Source organism: Harmonia axyridis, chromosome 5, assembly GCF_914767665.1.
Source record: "Harmonia axyridis chromosome 5, icHarAxyr1.1, whole genome shotgun sequence".
NCBI lineage: Eukaryota > Metazoa > Arthropoda > Insecta > Coleoptera > Coccinellidae > Harmonia > Harmonia axyridis.
In genome coordinates this window covers 41181625-41195306 of record NC_059505.1, presented here as the reverse complement: position 1 = coordinate 41195306, position 13682 = coordinate 41181625, and the positions used below count along the sequence as shown (strand labels likewise).

General features: G+C 34.1%; 1 protein-coding gene across 1 annotated transcript; it reads left to right on the top strand.

Annotated features, from left to right (window-relative positions):
- The first annotated feature begins 1149 nt into the window (after positions 1 to 1149).
- LOC123680401 lies at positions 1150 to 13286 on the top strand. Its single transcript, XM_045618286.1, has 5 exons — positions 1150 to 1344; positions 9987 to 10164; positions 10251 to 10527; positions 10643 to 11077; positions 13054 to 13286. Exons 2-5 carry the CDS (start codon positions 9999 to 10001, stop codon positions 13208 to 13210), a joined length of 1035 nt encoding a protein of 344 aa, XP_045474242.1. The 5' UTR covers positions 1150 to 1344; positions 9987 to 9998; the 3' UTR covers positions 13211 to 13286.
- The last annotated feature ends 396 nt before the right edge of the window (positions 13287 to 13682 follow it).

Genomic DNA, 13682 nt, shown 5'->3' with positions numbered 1-13682 from the left:
CTAGAGGTTTTTCAATATTAAGGAACCTCATTTTTTATTATTTTTTATTTTGTTATGATTTATATGATTTAATTTATGTTTCTCTTTCAAAAAAGTTGATATTTTTGGTTCTTCATAAAATAATTTTAATAAATGAAATTGTTTTTTGCAAGGTTTCTCTTCTTTTCATCATTTTTTTATTGATGTGACACAACACAATAAAACTGCTGAAAATCAAGCTTGATATGATTCAAGTACTTGATAAATAAATACTTGAGTTGACTTGAGATTGAAAAACTACTACTTGACTTGAGCTTGACTTGAAATCAAGTCAAGCTCAAGCCAAGTAGCTTGAAAATCAAGCCAAGCCGTGAATCCCTACACACAAGCAATGAAACAATTGCAATTTTGCAAGAAAAGTTTCCAGGTCTTGTCATTTCTCAAAGAGGTAATCTCAATTGGCCGCCGATTTCTTGTGATTTAACACCTTTAGACTTTTTATTGGGGCTAATTAAGATGTTGATATAAAAATGAATCCTTGTATTGAAAAACAATTTCTCCCGTTCATTCTTCCACATCTTGTAGAACAAAATCGTGCGAGAATATATCAGAAACGCACAGTTTTCATGGTTATATTTTATTATTCTATGTTGGTACTCCGAACTTTCCTCCACGACTTTATCTGTCAATTCATCAATTTGCCTTAAAGAAATCAGTTCTGCCAACCCACATTTTTCAATGCAAAAATCACTAAAATATATTTATGGAAATATTTCATTAATTTCAATGAAAATGCAATGAATTAGAGAAAATAATGTATAATACTCGTACAGAAGGCTCATTCTACCACTCGTTCTACCAAAACTCGCCACTTCGTGGCTCGATTTTGAATTTTGAACTCGTGGAAGAATATCAATGCCTTCTGCACTTGTATTATAAATAACTATTATCGACATTTTCAGTAGGTAAACTGCTGAAAAAAAAATGTATAGCGAGTCAACAACCGATATAGCAGGACACCCTGTGTTCACCAGACCCGCTTCACACCTCAGAGAGGCAAAGTACCCAGTTATCATCGGTAATAACAAGTTGTCTCGATGATAATAAGCTTAGGGATCGTTTCGTTTGAAACTTGAAGCCTATTTTCCATTGGACAGGATATGGGTTGGTTCGCAAACAAAATAATATTACGATGACTCCTGCCAGACTGCTTCAGCAGGGTACCAACGCGACCTTCTGGAGTTCCTAAAGTCATTGGCGCTCTGCCTCTGGAGTTCAATACAGTTGGACTTGGTGAACGGAAACAAGTGAGACAGTGAAGACTGATAGTACGTGAATTTATTGTCCTCATATTTATGAACTTGGGTACGTCTGAGATATTTTGATTTTTTATATATTTTTTTTTTTATTTACAATTCGAAGATAATTTTTTTTTTATTTTTACACTTATACGGAAGCTTCTATTAATATTACATCTATTGAACGCGCTAGTCGTGATTTGAACTATTTCTACTATTATTTGTAACGAATATCTGTAGAGAAATACTGTGAGAAATACTGTACTGTATTTTCTTCATTATAATTATCTATTTTTTTCAAATTAATCCAGAAATAAAGATTCAAAATGTACGAACTGAGCTGTTTACATAAGTTTTCCGTGTCCAAATTTATAAATAACAAAATTCTAAAACACAATATTCTAATAGAATAAATTTCTGCACTAAATATACACTGTGTCCGTAAAGTATGGAACAAATTCATTTTTAGCTAAACAGACCATTTTAAAAAATAATCCTGAAACACGTCGATTTTTTATTTTAATTTACCGTATTTTAAAATAATAATCTAATATACAGGGTGAATTACTTTCAAGTAATAACGTCACCGTCATTTTTTTTTATGGAACACCCCCATTTCGTCTCAATTTTCCGATTACTCTAGCTGAGTTGATTCCAAATATGTATCACATGTTGATTCCAATTGGTACAGGGTGGACAAAAATACAATAGTTTTGTGTGTGCTCATAAAGTAACGCGTAACATTCTTTATTAGTTAAATTAACAATATTATCAAAAATACTTATTGTCTAGCGGCAATAAACAAATAATGACATTTCACAAAAAACTAGACGCCAACCTTTTTTTTTTGAATTAATAAGAACTAATTTCTTTCATATTCTGTCTGCTAGACAACAAGTACCAAACATGTTTGGAAACAGCTCATTTTTATTAATCTAAAAATGTAACAAACTAAAGGGTGTTACATTCAAACCAATTGCCTCTAGACAATAAGTATTTTCGATAATATTGTCAATCAATTCAAATAATAAAGAATGTTACGCGTTACTTTATGAGCACACACAAAATTATTGTATTTTTGTCCACTCTGTACCAATTGGAATCAACATGTGATACATTTTTGGAATCAGTTCAGCTAGAGTAATTGGAAAATCGAGACAAAATGTGGGTGTTCCATTTAAAAAAAAATGACGGTGACGTAATAACTCGAAAGTAATTCACCCCGTATATTAGATTATTATTTTAAAATACGGTAAATTAAAATGAAAAATCGACGTGCTTCAAGATTATTCCTTAAAATGGTCTGTTTAGCTAAAAATGAATTTGTTCCATACTTAACGAACACAGTGTTGATATTTCTGTCACTGTTCCCAAAAAAAAATAAATTGGAAAGAATCAAGAGTTAATCGATGAACCTAAATAATAATAAATTAATGCCTACCTAACGAAATATGATAAATTCAACTTATATATTTGAATGAAATTTCCTCGAATTATGACAACAAAATTAATATATTTTTTGAATTTCAAACCTCATGTCATGTCATGTCATGTCCTATTTCCAATGACTCAATAACATGATTAAAATCTTGAGCCATCTTTCATCCAACCAATATTGGATTCAATTTTGATAGAAGATCGTATTTTGTACGTGATTGAATTTTTGAAATAGCTGACCTTATTGTGCCTCATCAAATTCACTTTTCGTTTGTCTTCAACCTCAATTGATGACTGCTCGTTGAATTTTTTATTTATTATCAATTTGTATGGCCTTTCTTGAAGGCAAACTAGCCAAAGAATTCTTCAGATAGGTATTCCTCTTCTTTGAGCACCTATTTTTCACTGAAAATTCTACTGAATGTTCAAAATAAGACAATTCATTGATGATTTATTCAATAGTTGATATCAGGCTTATTCCAGATACCTAACACACCCTGTATTTCTTGAGTAAGATTTAAACATATGAAATTTGAAACAAACTTGGGTCCATTTATTCCATGCAATCTGAAAATTCAATGAATATCAGGGTGTTCCATAAGCAATTTTCACTTTTTTGGTTTTTCCCAAGCCATTTGAGAATGTAGCTGTAATCTATTACAGCATAATAACATTGTTTCGAAAAAAAGTCGAAAATTTCAGCGCTTAACCGTAACCGTAATAAAGCATAGCGTCAATGGTGAAACACCCTGTATATATCTCTGTGTCAATCTGCATCTTGAGAGTAACAACATGGAAGTACCCATTCTATGTCAATATCCTCATAGAATTTTTCGAAAACCATTGAATCTCGAAAGAAGTAGAGAATATGATATAAACGTCCTTGTTTTATTCTTCTTGTTCTACACGATAAGGAGTGCATCAGCACACCTCAAGATATAATAACAATAAAATAAATTTTTACGAGAGAATTAATCTCAAATTTCGTGTTAAGAATGTAGTATCTAATCGGATAGAGTTCTATCATTTCCATTAAAAAACCATAGAGGTGTTAAGTGTTACATAATTTTTTTGATTGACGTTTTTGAGAAAAATGTGGTGTCTACTCTGATTTATCAGGGGTATCGTTAACCGATAGACAATCGAACCTTTTTGTTATTCTTGTATCATGATGTCCTTGATGGTTTGTAAGGTCACCACGGTGAATAGTAATAAGATTGATGTGGTTTCGATGTTATTGACATACAGATGATCTTAAAGGGAAATTGAAAGTGGAGTTTGAGTTTTTGGAATTATTGTAGAATTTTTATGAATCATTTGGGTCCTACAGGGGAGCAAAAAAAAATTACATTTGTTTCACTTGACTGATTGATTGATTTTGATCCCCTAACAGTTGTAGTTTTTAATTCAAAGATTAATTGAAGAAATCAACATGTCCAATATAATAAAACAAAACTTGTTTTTTGTCCAGAGTTGTTGTTTTCTTCGATTTCTCAAACATTAGCAAATAATTTTACGACAAATTTTCTACTGGAATAGTCATGTCGAATACCACTCAAGATAAAGTTTCAAGCAGGTAAAATTTCTCGATTTTAATATGCAATTTTTATGCTTTTCGGCAATTTGTATTGACGGCTCGTGATTTTTATAGAAATGTCATTTGTGAACTTTACCAAGCTACAATTTGAACTTTTCAAGCCTGCTTTCATTATTTCTACGTGCTCTGGCATTTCATGAAAGAAATTATTTTGAAAATGGCAAAGAGTAATAAACATATATAGAGGAAATATACGCAATTTTTACATGTCCCCAACATGGTAAGATTACGTAGTCGGATTGTGATATATTTTCAAATCCACAATTTTACTATATCGTTATGAATGTATATTATATTGAATGAAATATATTTATTTGAGTGATTCCTGATTAAATATGCAAATTTGAATATTTGGAATCCGATAATTTCCCTAATTGTCGAATTTATAATAAGCAGGATATTTATAACTTTCTGAATCTACCTACTGAAATCCAAGGCTTGGCAACTTTTGCTCTCCTAGTGTCATCGGTTGTTTCACGTCGTTTGGCGCACTCTAAGTTTGTTTACTGAAATTCTGATATATTTAGGTATTTATTTCAATATATTTTGGGTTAATATGAAACGTTGATTCACTATGGGACATAATAAGAGCGTTCTTTGTGAAGAAACTCGTGAGTTTGGTGAAATACATATCGTATCACTGATATGTTTTCATTTCCGCGCGCTTCATGTCTAATTTGATAGTTCATGTTGGGGACAAAATTTGCTTACAGATGCTCCCTCTATCTATGTTCATTTCTGTGAGAAAAAAGGTGATAAATGGCATTCTGCAGAAAGTATCACATCATTTTATGTTTTCATTTCGATTTCGATTGTTATGGTATGGAACATTGCAGGTTACTTGAGTAATTATATTGTATAATAATAGTTTCAAGGTTCACGATCAATTGCGTGAAAAAGTAACATGAATATACAGGATGTTCCTAAATTGGAGTTACAAAGAAAAATTTGAGATTCCTTGGATAATTTTTTGAAAAAAGTCCTGTAAACATGAGCCCGCAAACGTTTTGTTTTCGAAATACAGGGTGTTTCTTGCTGTCTTACTTTTCTATGATGATTATGCAAGTTTATTGAATCTCTATTATTTTTCGCTAAAAATGGGTGAATAAGTACTTACACTCATAATCAACTATTCATCACAGGTTACTAACTGGATTTTTATAATAATTTGGATTTTCCTGAGGATTACTAGAGAACTGTAGAGAAATTTTTTATGGAAATCGATAGCAAATACGACAAAACTAAAAGAATATTCGTGCCAAATTCAAGTTAATATCTTGTGGAGGAAAGGTGCTATGAGAAAAACTCAAACTTAAACACCCTGTATCTCGAAACCAAAACGTTTGCAGGCTCATGTTTATAGGACTTTTTTTCTTAAAATGATCCGAGGAATCTTTCATTTTCGTTTGTACTTTCAGTTTAGGAACACTCCGTAAATATCGACAAGCGAACAGAAGTGCTTTTCTCATTTTTTCAAAAGTTTTTCGCCAACCAAATCTTGTTGATAAGGTGTCAAGAACCTCTTCATTGGTATATTTCCGAAGTCCCCTTGCAAAACATGGATATAATCCAAAACACCTTAATTTATTCGATTTCAACGTACATTTTGACCGCGCCCACAAATTTTTTTCGGTAGCATTGTTTCGATGTGTGTAAAAACTTAATTGTACAAGTTTGGGCATTGGGCGTTAGGTACATTATATGTTACTGGCTGTATTCTCATTTGAAATGCCAAGGCTGGGATGCTGTTCGGCTTTTGATGTGGAATTGGAATCCCGGATAAACTGGATTGAGATATATACGGAGCAGATAGATATACAGCGTGTCTCGTTAAAAAGGGAACACATATAATATGGTTGAGAATTTATTTATTCAGCTACTAGAGGATAAAGCCGATGGAAAATTTAATTCTAATGGACATCTCTACTGACATTTGGATTCTTTGACGAGTTCACATAATATTTACTTCCAATTGATATCCCAAACTTATATTGAATTCCGACGGGTAACATTTTTTCATGTAAAAATACCAGAATTTCATAATATGGATTTTTTTTCAACTTCTATCAAATGCTGAACAACCTTTATGGACTAATTGTAATCCCATTTAGTTCTGCAGGGTTTTCCAATGAAATGTTACATAACAGGCCAATTGGAAAGTCCCCAGTCCTCCATAGTAAAACACTTTTTTTTGCCAAAATTCGATTTTATTATTCAACATAGTTGCCTTCGAGGACGATACAGCGATTATAGCGACCTTCCAACTTTTCGATACCATTTTTGTAGTACGATTTGTCTTTCGCTTCAAAATAGGCCTCAGTTTCGGCGATTAATTCTTCATTGGCGCTAAATTTCTTTCCAGCGAGCATTCTTTGAGGTCTGAGAACAGGAAAAATGTCGCTGGGGGCCAGATCTGGCGAATACTGTGGATGCAGAAGCAATTCGAAGCCCAATTCATGCAATTTTGCCATTGTTTTCATTGATTTGTAACTTGGCACATTGTCTTGATGAAACAGCACCTTTTTTTCTTCAAATGAAGCCGTTTTTTAACGATTTCATCCTTTAAACGATCCAATAACGCTATTTAATAATCGCTGTTGATGGTCTGGTCTTTTTAGAGGAAATCAATGAATATTATACCTTGCGCATCCCAGAATACTCATGCCATAACCTTGCCAGCTGACTGTTGTGTTTTTCCTCGCTTTGGATTCGGTTCATCGTGTGCAGTCCACTCAGCTGACTGTCAATTGGAGTCCGAAGTGAAATGATGGAGCAATGTTTCATCCATCGTCACATATCGACGCAAAAATTCTGGTTTATTGCACTTAAACTGCTTCAAACACTACTCAGAATCATTAACTCTTTGCTGCTTTTGATTGATTGTTAGCTCGCGCGGCACCCATTATGCACACAGCTTTCTCATGTACAAATATTCGTGAATGATATGATGTACAAGTTCAGATGATATCTTCATAATGTCTGCTATCTCGATCAACTCCACTTTACGGTCATTCAAAATTGTTTTGTGAACTTTTTTGATTTTTTTCGTTGGTGACAGCCTATTTTGGGAGTTCACTGCGTTCGCCGTCTTCGGTGCTCATTTCACCAAGTTCAAACTTAGCATAGCAATCAATGATGGTTGATTTTCCTGGTGCAGACCCCGGAAACTCTTCATCAAGCCAAGATTTTGCTTCAACTGTATTTTTCCCTTCAAAAAGCAATATTTTATCAGCATACGAAATTATTTTTTCCATCTTATTCAAATAACAAGAGTAGCTACACTCGCAAGGCAATATCTCACAAACTAATGGTCGGACAGATGTCAAATTTGGACACGTATCGTTTGAAGGTTGGTACTAACTAAAAATCATATGGATATAATACTAGCATCGCCATCTGTGCATCAGACCGGGGATTTTTCAATTGGCCTAATATAGTTCCATATTTAGTGATGATGTAGTTTTTAATTGTCAGATGTCAAAAAATGACAGCTTCAGAAGAAACAGCTACCCAGATAGCGGGCTATTCAAAATAAAACCTCTTATTGGAAAATCCTACATTCACTCAAGAAAATTGTTTCAAAAAAGTGTAAAATGGCATTATGTTGAAAGAATCAAATCATTCCATGTGAAAATTACTTTAATATCAACCTGAATTGAAGAGCTTAAAGTCTCGTTTTTTTTAAACATTACAAGCATAGATTTTGTAAAATTTCAGGAGGGATATAAAATGTTGTCTTCGTAAAATTGTAGAGGTTTACCATTGTAAACAAACCAAAAGAATCTCACTCTATTCTAATTCGTACAAATTGACTTATCCTCTTCACATCAACAATGACACATTTGAATATAAACGACGTGTTAAATAAAAGTAGACAAATTTATTCATATTTCGAATTGAAATCTAATAGCAACTGGTATAAAAAGTAGCGGTCTTCAAAATACCCAGGTGTTAAAGTACGAATTTCATTCTGTTGTAAAGTTCAACTGTATAGAAAATTAATGAGATGTGATTAAGATCTATTATATCTGCCGAGTACTATTCTTGGAATTGTATACCGTTACTTTCCATACTCAATTTTAAAGTGGGTACCTACAACGTTTAGGTACTCAATATGATCTATTAAATATATAGCGTGTCTTCTAAAATGATTATAGGTACCTAATAATAAGTTACCATGACAATTAATAAAGTTAATTGATAACCGCAAGTTTATTATAGTAATTTAAACTTGCACAGTTATTGGCGAAATTGAGATGGATGATAATATTAATCATTTTTTGATTTATTTCCCACCAAGATTGTATTGATCGACTGAAAAAAGTTCTCTATATTCGAAATCACCGCTTTTAGTCCTATATCATGGAATTTAAACATGAATAAATCAGGATCAACGGAGAGAATTTTACCTGTAAAATTGTTTGAAGGTGCACGATACTTTTGTAAACACAATTTCAATAAATTAAATCATCCCATTCTAATTTCTTTTCCATAAACAACTCGACTCACCTTTTTTCATTTTTCTTTGTTGAGTAGAATAAGATTTTGTCCTCTAAGTTTGACCTTGGATATCGAACGAAGTTTGGAAAACAAAAAAAACTTTTAAATCAACACTACTTCAGATTGTATATTAAACTGGTCCCAGAAGTAGATACCAAACCCATAAATTGGTATGATATCGAGATAGTTAATAAGCACCTTTTCGTTGAATTCGATAAAAGGGCAAGAAATATAATAAGCAGCTTTATTTTTGAATTACTTTACACCTTTTCTTGAAATACCTACTACTTGTGTCATAAAGAATACACAGTAGCAAAATATCCCACACTTAATTTATGAAGTGATAATTTACGACAAATGAACTGTAAAAATTTTATTTACACCCTAAATCAGCAGGTGTTATGTCAAAGTCTTCATTAGAGGCTATAAAATTCACAAAATCCATTCAGTTCTTACCTAAACTGAAGATGTTGCTTCGGTGTGTTCTTCTTGCAGTCCTTACCTCAATAAAAATATTTATTGTCTTATTTTATGGGTGATAAATCTTTCAATTTGGAAATGCTCAGTGGCAGGAACCATAATATAAGTTATGCCATGCAGGAACAGAACACAGAAATATGTTAATATTTCTCACCCATAATAAAATAAAAATTATTAATTTTCATCGATTTATGAATAATTTTCCAAATTGTCAGATAATGTAATAACCATATTGGATGGTGAGAGTTTAAGAATATATAAAAAATGCATAAACTATAACGACGTCCTTCACAAATTTTCAGTTTTATTTGTTATTTCCTCTGAAAATTATCACAGAATATAACAAATCGTATGAAAGTATTTCTTCTATTGTATTTTTGGGTGATCAAATGATTTGGTATGCCCAAAAGTGAAGATGGGACCCAGTAATAAAGCTTACACATAACCAAACTGGTTTTCCTAAAACTCTCACAAGATCTGAGAAATCTCATAGAAACCTAAGATTGTCAGGATAAAAAACAGTGGAAGGAAATCTTTAGGTTTTGAAATTAATGTAAACTTTAAAAAATTCAGTGAGGCTATAAAAAGCTTCTACCAACTCCTTAATTTCATTCAGAAATAATAAACTCAGATATTGTAACAAAGAAATACATCGTTAGATTAGAATGGTATATTTCTTATGGTGTTTTTTACAGAAATACAACGAAATGCTGCTTTTGCCACTTCTGTACTTGTTGGTTCTTCAGATAGGTGATGACGTTACTGGTCATGGACGTCTTATGGATCCACCATCCAGGAACTCTATGTGGAGATTTGGCTTTCCAAATCCTGTCAACTACAATGACAACGAACTCTTCTGTGGAGGCTATGCAAGTGAGTATGTAATTTTTATGCCACTCATTTTTTCCCTATATTATTGGATAAAAGGCAAAACACTCTCATCCAAACATTGTTTTCAGTCCAATGGGAACAGAATTCTGGAAAATGTGGCATTTGTGGAGACGCTCATCATTTGGAAAGTCCTAGACCTCATGAAGCTGGTGGAACATACGCCAAAGGCATCATTTCTAGACACTACAGTGTCGGTCAAGAGATCGATATTGAGATAGAGCTCACAGCGAATCATTATGGTCACTTCGAGTTCTTCTTGTGTCCAAATAACAATCCTTTCCAAGAAGCCACACCAGACTGCCTCAAAAGATACCCCCTGTATATTGCTGGAACAAAAGACTTCAGGTGAATATAATCTTTCACGAGCTATAGTTCAAACTTACTCCACCTTTAGAAAGCAACAATAGTTGTTTCAACTAAAAACAACCAAAACATAACTAATCAACTACCTTTCTACTAGATATGTGATACCAGAAGACGGCAAGAAGAAGGCAGTGTTCAGGTACCGAGTCCAGCTTCCACCTTACGTCACCTGCACTCAGTGCGTCATCCAATGGAGCTACTACACAGGCAACCAATGGGGTCTCTGTCCAAACGGCACTCAAGCTCAGGGTTGTGGAAAATCTGAGACTTTCAGAAACTGTGCGGATGTGGCAATCCTGTCCAGTACTGGAGGAGCAGTACCCCCTCTCTTCGTAGGTTTGGACAACCCGTACCTCTTGTTCTTCAGGGACAGTTCTAAGCCATCGCCTTACAACGTGTTCCCGTTGGTCATCAGGGATCAAGTGTGTGTTCCCAATGATTTGTTCAGGACCATGCCTGGAATAGACAAGTGGTGCCAGAGGAATTGTTTGAGCTACCCGCCAAACTGTCCAAAGAAAATTTGTGAATGTCCGTAAGTGGAAAATTTGGCTTGATTTAGATTAGGATAAGTGCTGGTGTTGATTGGTTAGGAAGAAGTTTTCCAGAACTGTGACCAGTTTGATCTTTAGCTCTATACCCTCAAAAACACTTCCCTAATGAGATCGTCTAGCATATTGGCTGACCTGACAATGTTCAAAGGAGTCTTGGCTATCATTTCATGACGATTTAGAAATGTTATGCCAAGATGTGTGTTCCTTAGGCTAGCCTATTCTGGATATCTGTATAGCACGTGTTCTACTGTTTCCAAGTTCCAGACAGAACGTTTTGGCATGTGCAAGATGGGATGTGTTCCCCCAGATTAATCTTTTATGCCTGATCTCACATTCCTGAACTGCTATCCTGTAGTTTCCTTTTCCAAGCCACTTCTAGCCTGATGTTTTATGTTAATACTGCTCTCTATGAAGTCAACAGAGAGCTTTGACTGTCTGATACTAAGTTCCTATGCTTGTCCTAGTGCACAGGATGATTCATAAATAAAGGGTGTTTTTTTAGAGCTATAGAACTTTAAATTGCAATAAAACAACGATGGATTATTCGATTGACATGAATTTTATTTATCCGCAAGATAATCTTGTGGCATTACATTTTAAATATGATTTCTGGCATATGACCGCCACGACTGGCTCGGATGTAGTCCAATCTGGACGCCCAATTTTCGATGACTTTTTCCAACATTTGTGGCCGTATATCGGCAATAACACGGCGAATGTTGTCTTCTAAATGGTCAAGGGTTTGTGGCTTATCCGCATAGACCAATGACTATACATAGCCCCACAGAAATTAGTCTAGCGGTATTAAATCACAAGATCTTGGAGGCCAATTCACAGGTTCAAAACGTGAAATTAGGCGGTCACCAAACGTGTCTTTCAATAAATCGATTGTGGCACGAGCTGTGTGACATGTTGCCCCGTCTTGTTGGAACCACAGCTCCTGGACATCATGGTTGTTCAATTCAGGAATGAAAAAGTTAATAATCATGGCTCTATACCGATCACCATTGACTGTAACGTTCTGGCCATCATCGTTTTTGAAGAAGTACGGGCCAATGATTCCACCAGCCCATAAAGCGCACCAAACAGTCAGTTTTTCTGGATGTAACGGTGTTTCGACATACCCTTGAGGATTAGCTTCACTCCAAATGCGGCAGTTTTGTTTGTTGACGTAGCCATTCAAACAGAAGTGCGCTTCATCGCTAAACAAAATAAAATGGACGTAGTGCGCGATACGTATTCCGCACAGAACCATTATTTTCGAAATGAAGTTGCATTATTTGCAAGCGCTGTCCAGGCGTGAGTCTATTCATGATGAATTGCCAAACCAAACTGAGAATAAATCACATGACAGCTGTTAAATCGGTCGCCATCTTGAACAGAAATGCCAACTTAAAATTATATACCTCGAAAAAAAAAACACCCTTTAGATGTCTTTACTTGTGAGCGGATTTCTTAGCCAAAAATAAGGATAGTTTTGCAGATATATTGCTCTCGAATTCTCATCATCTGTTAAGGTAGACTCCTTCAATTCAGATTTTTTTCCTCATGAACTGATTGAAGCATCGAAACGGAATTTGAAAGAAATTAAAACCAAAGTGCCAAACTCTCATAAGTTTTTTCAACCATCTACTGTCCTTAAGAGGGATTGAAATCTCCAATCCCCTGCAGTATTTTCCCCAGAACTTTTTGATATAATAGATAGTGATATTGGAACATTGTTGGTACCATTTCAAAGCTCATGTCTTTTAAAATTTTCCATCTATAAAACAAAGCAACACATATCAAATAAGTAATTCATTTCAACTTAAACACCATATGTATAGCACCAGCTGACTTTCATTTTTATGTTCCACTTCAACAAATAGTTTTTAGTGGATAAATAATATACCTAACTATTTTATGATTGGATGATTTGTCTCCTGTAAAAACTGTGAAAACGAATGCAACTTTTTAGGACCACGTGCAGAGCGATCAACGAATATGAAGGACAAAGAGGAGCAGATGTCAATTGTATGGATAAATGTCTGGTATATCCTAGTAACTGTCCAGCTGAAGAATGCGAATGCTTCGAAGAGATATCCATATCTAGAACAAATACCGATAAGAAGTGAAGAAAAAAGTCATGGGGCTGTTGAAGGAGCTAACAGACTGATTGTAACATATTTTGAATATATTGTACAGGTCGTAGCAGTTATCATTTCTTTTCGATGAGTAAAAACCTAATTAAAATAAACAGCATCGATATTCAATCACTATAACAATAAAATATTGTTTCAACGCTCATGGCATTCTTTCATAGTTTTAAATTGGCGGATGAGCTCAACATCGAACAAAATACGGTTTGGCGCATCCACCAAAAATATAATTAATAAATCAGCTGGGGCAAATTTTGTGAATCTCAAATACCTAAAACGAAAGGAAAAGTTCTCAGGGTAGCTTATAAACCAATATATCATTCCTAGCATGCCTAATGTAAATTCCCATCACATAATTACCTAACTCGCAGAATTTTTTGCTTGAAAATATGTGTTTTCAAATTTTCTACTGATATGAAGTAACGGATGATTCATATCAAAATTCCCT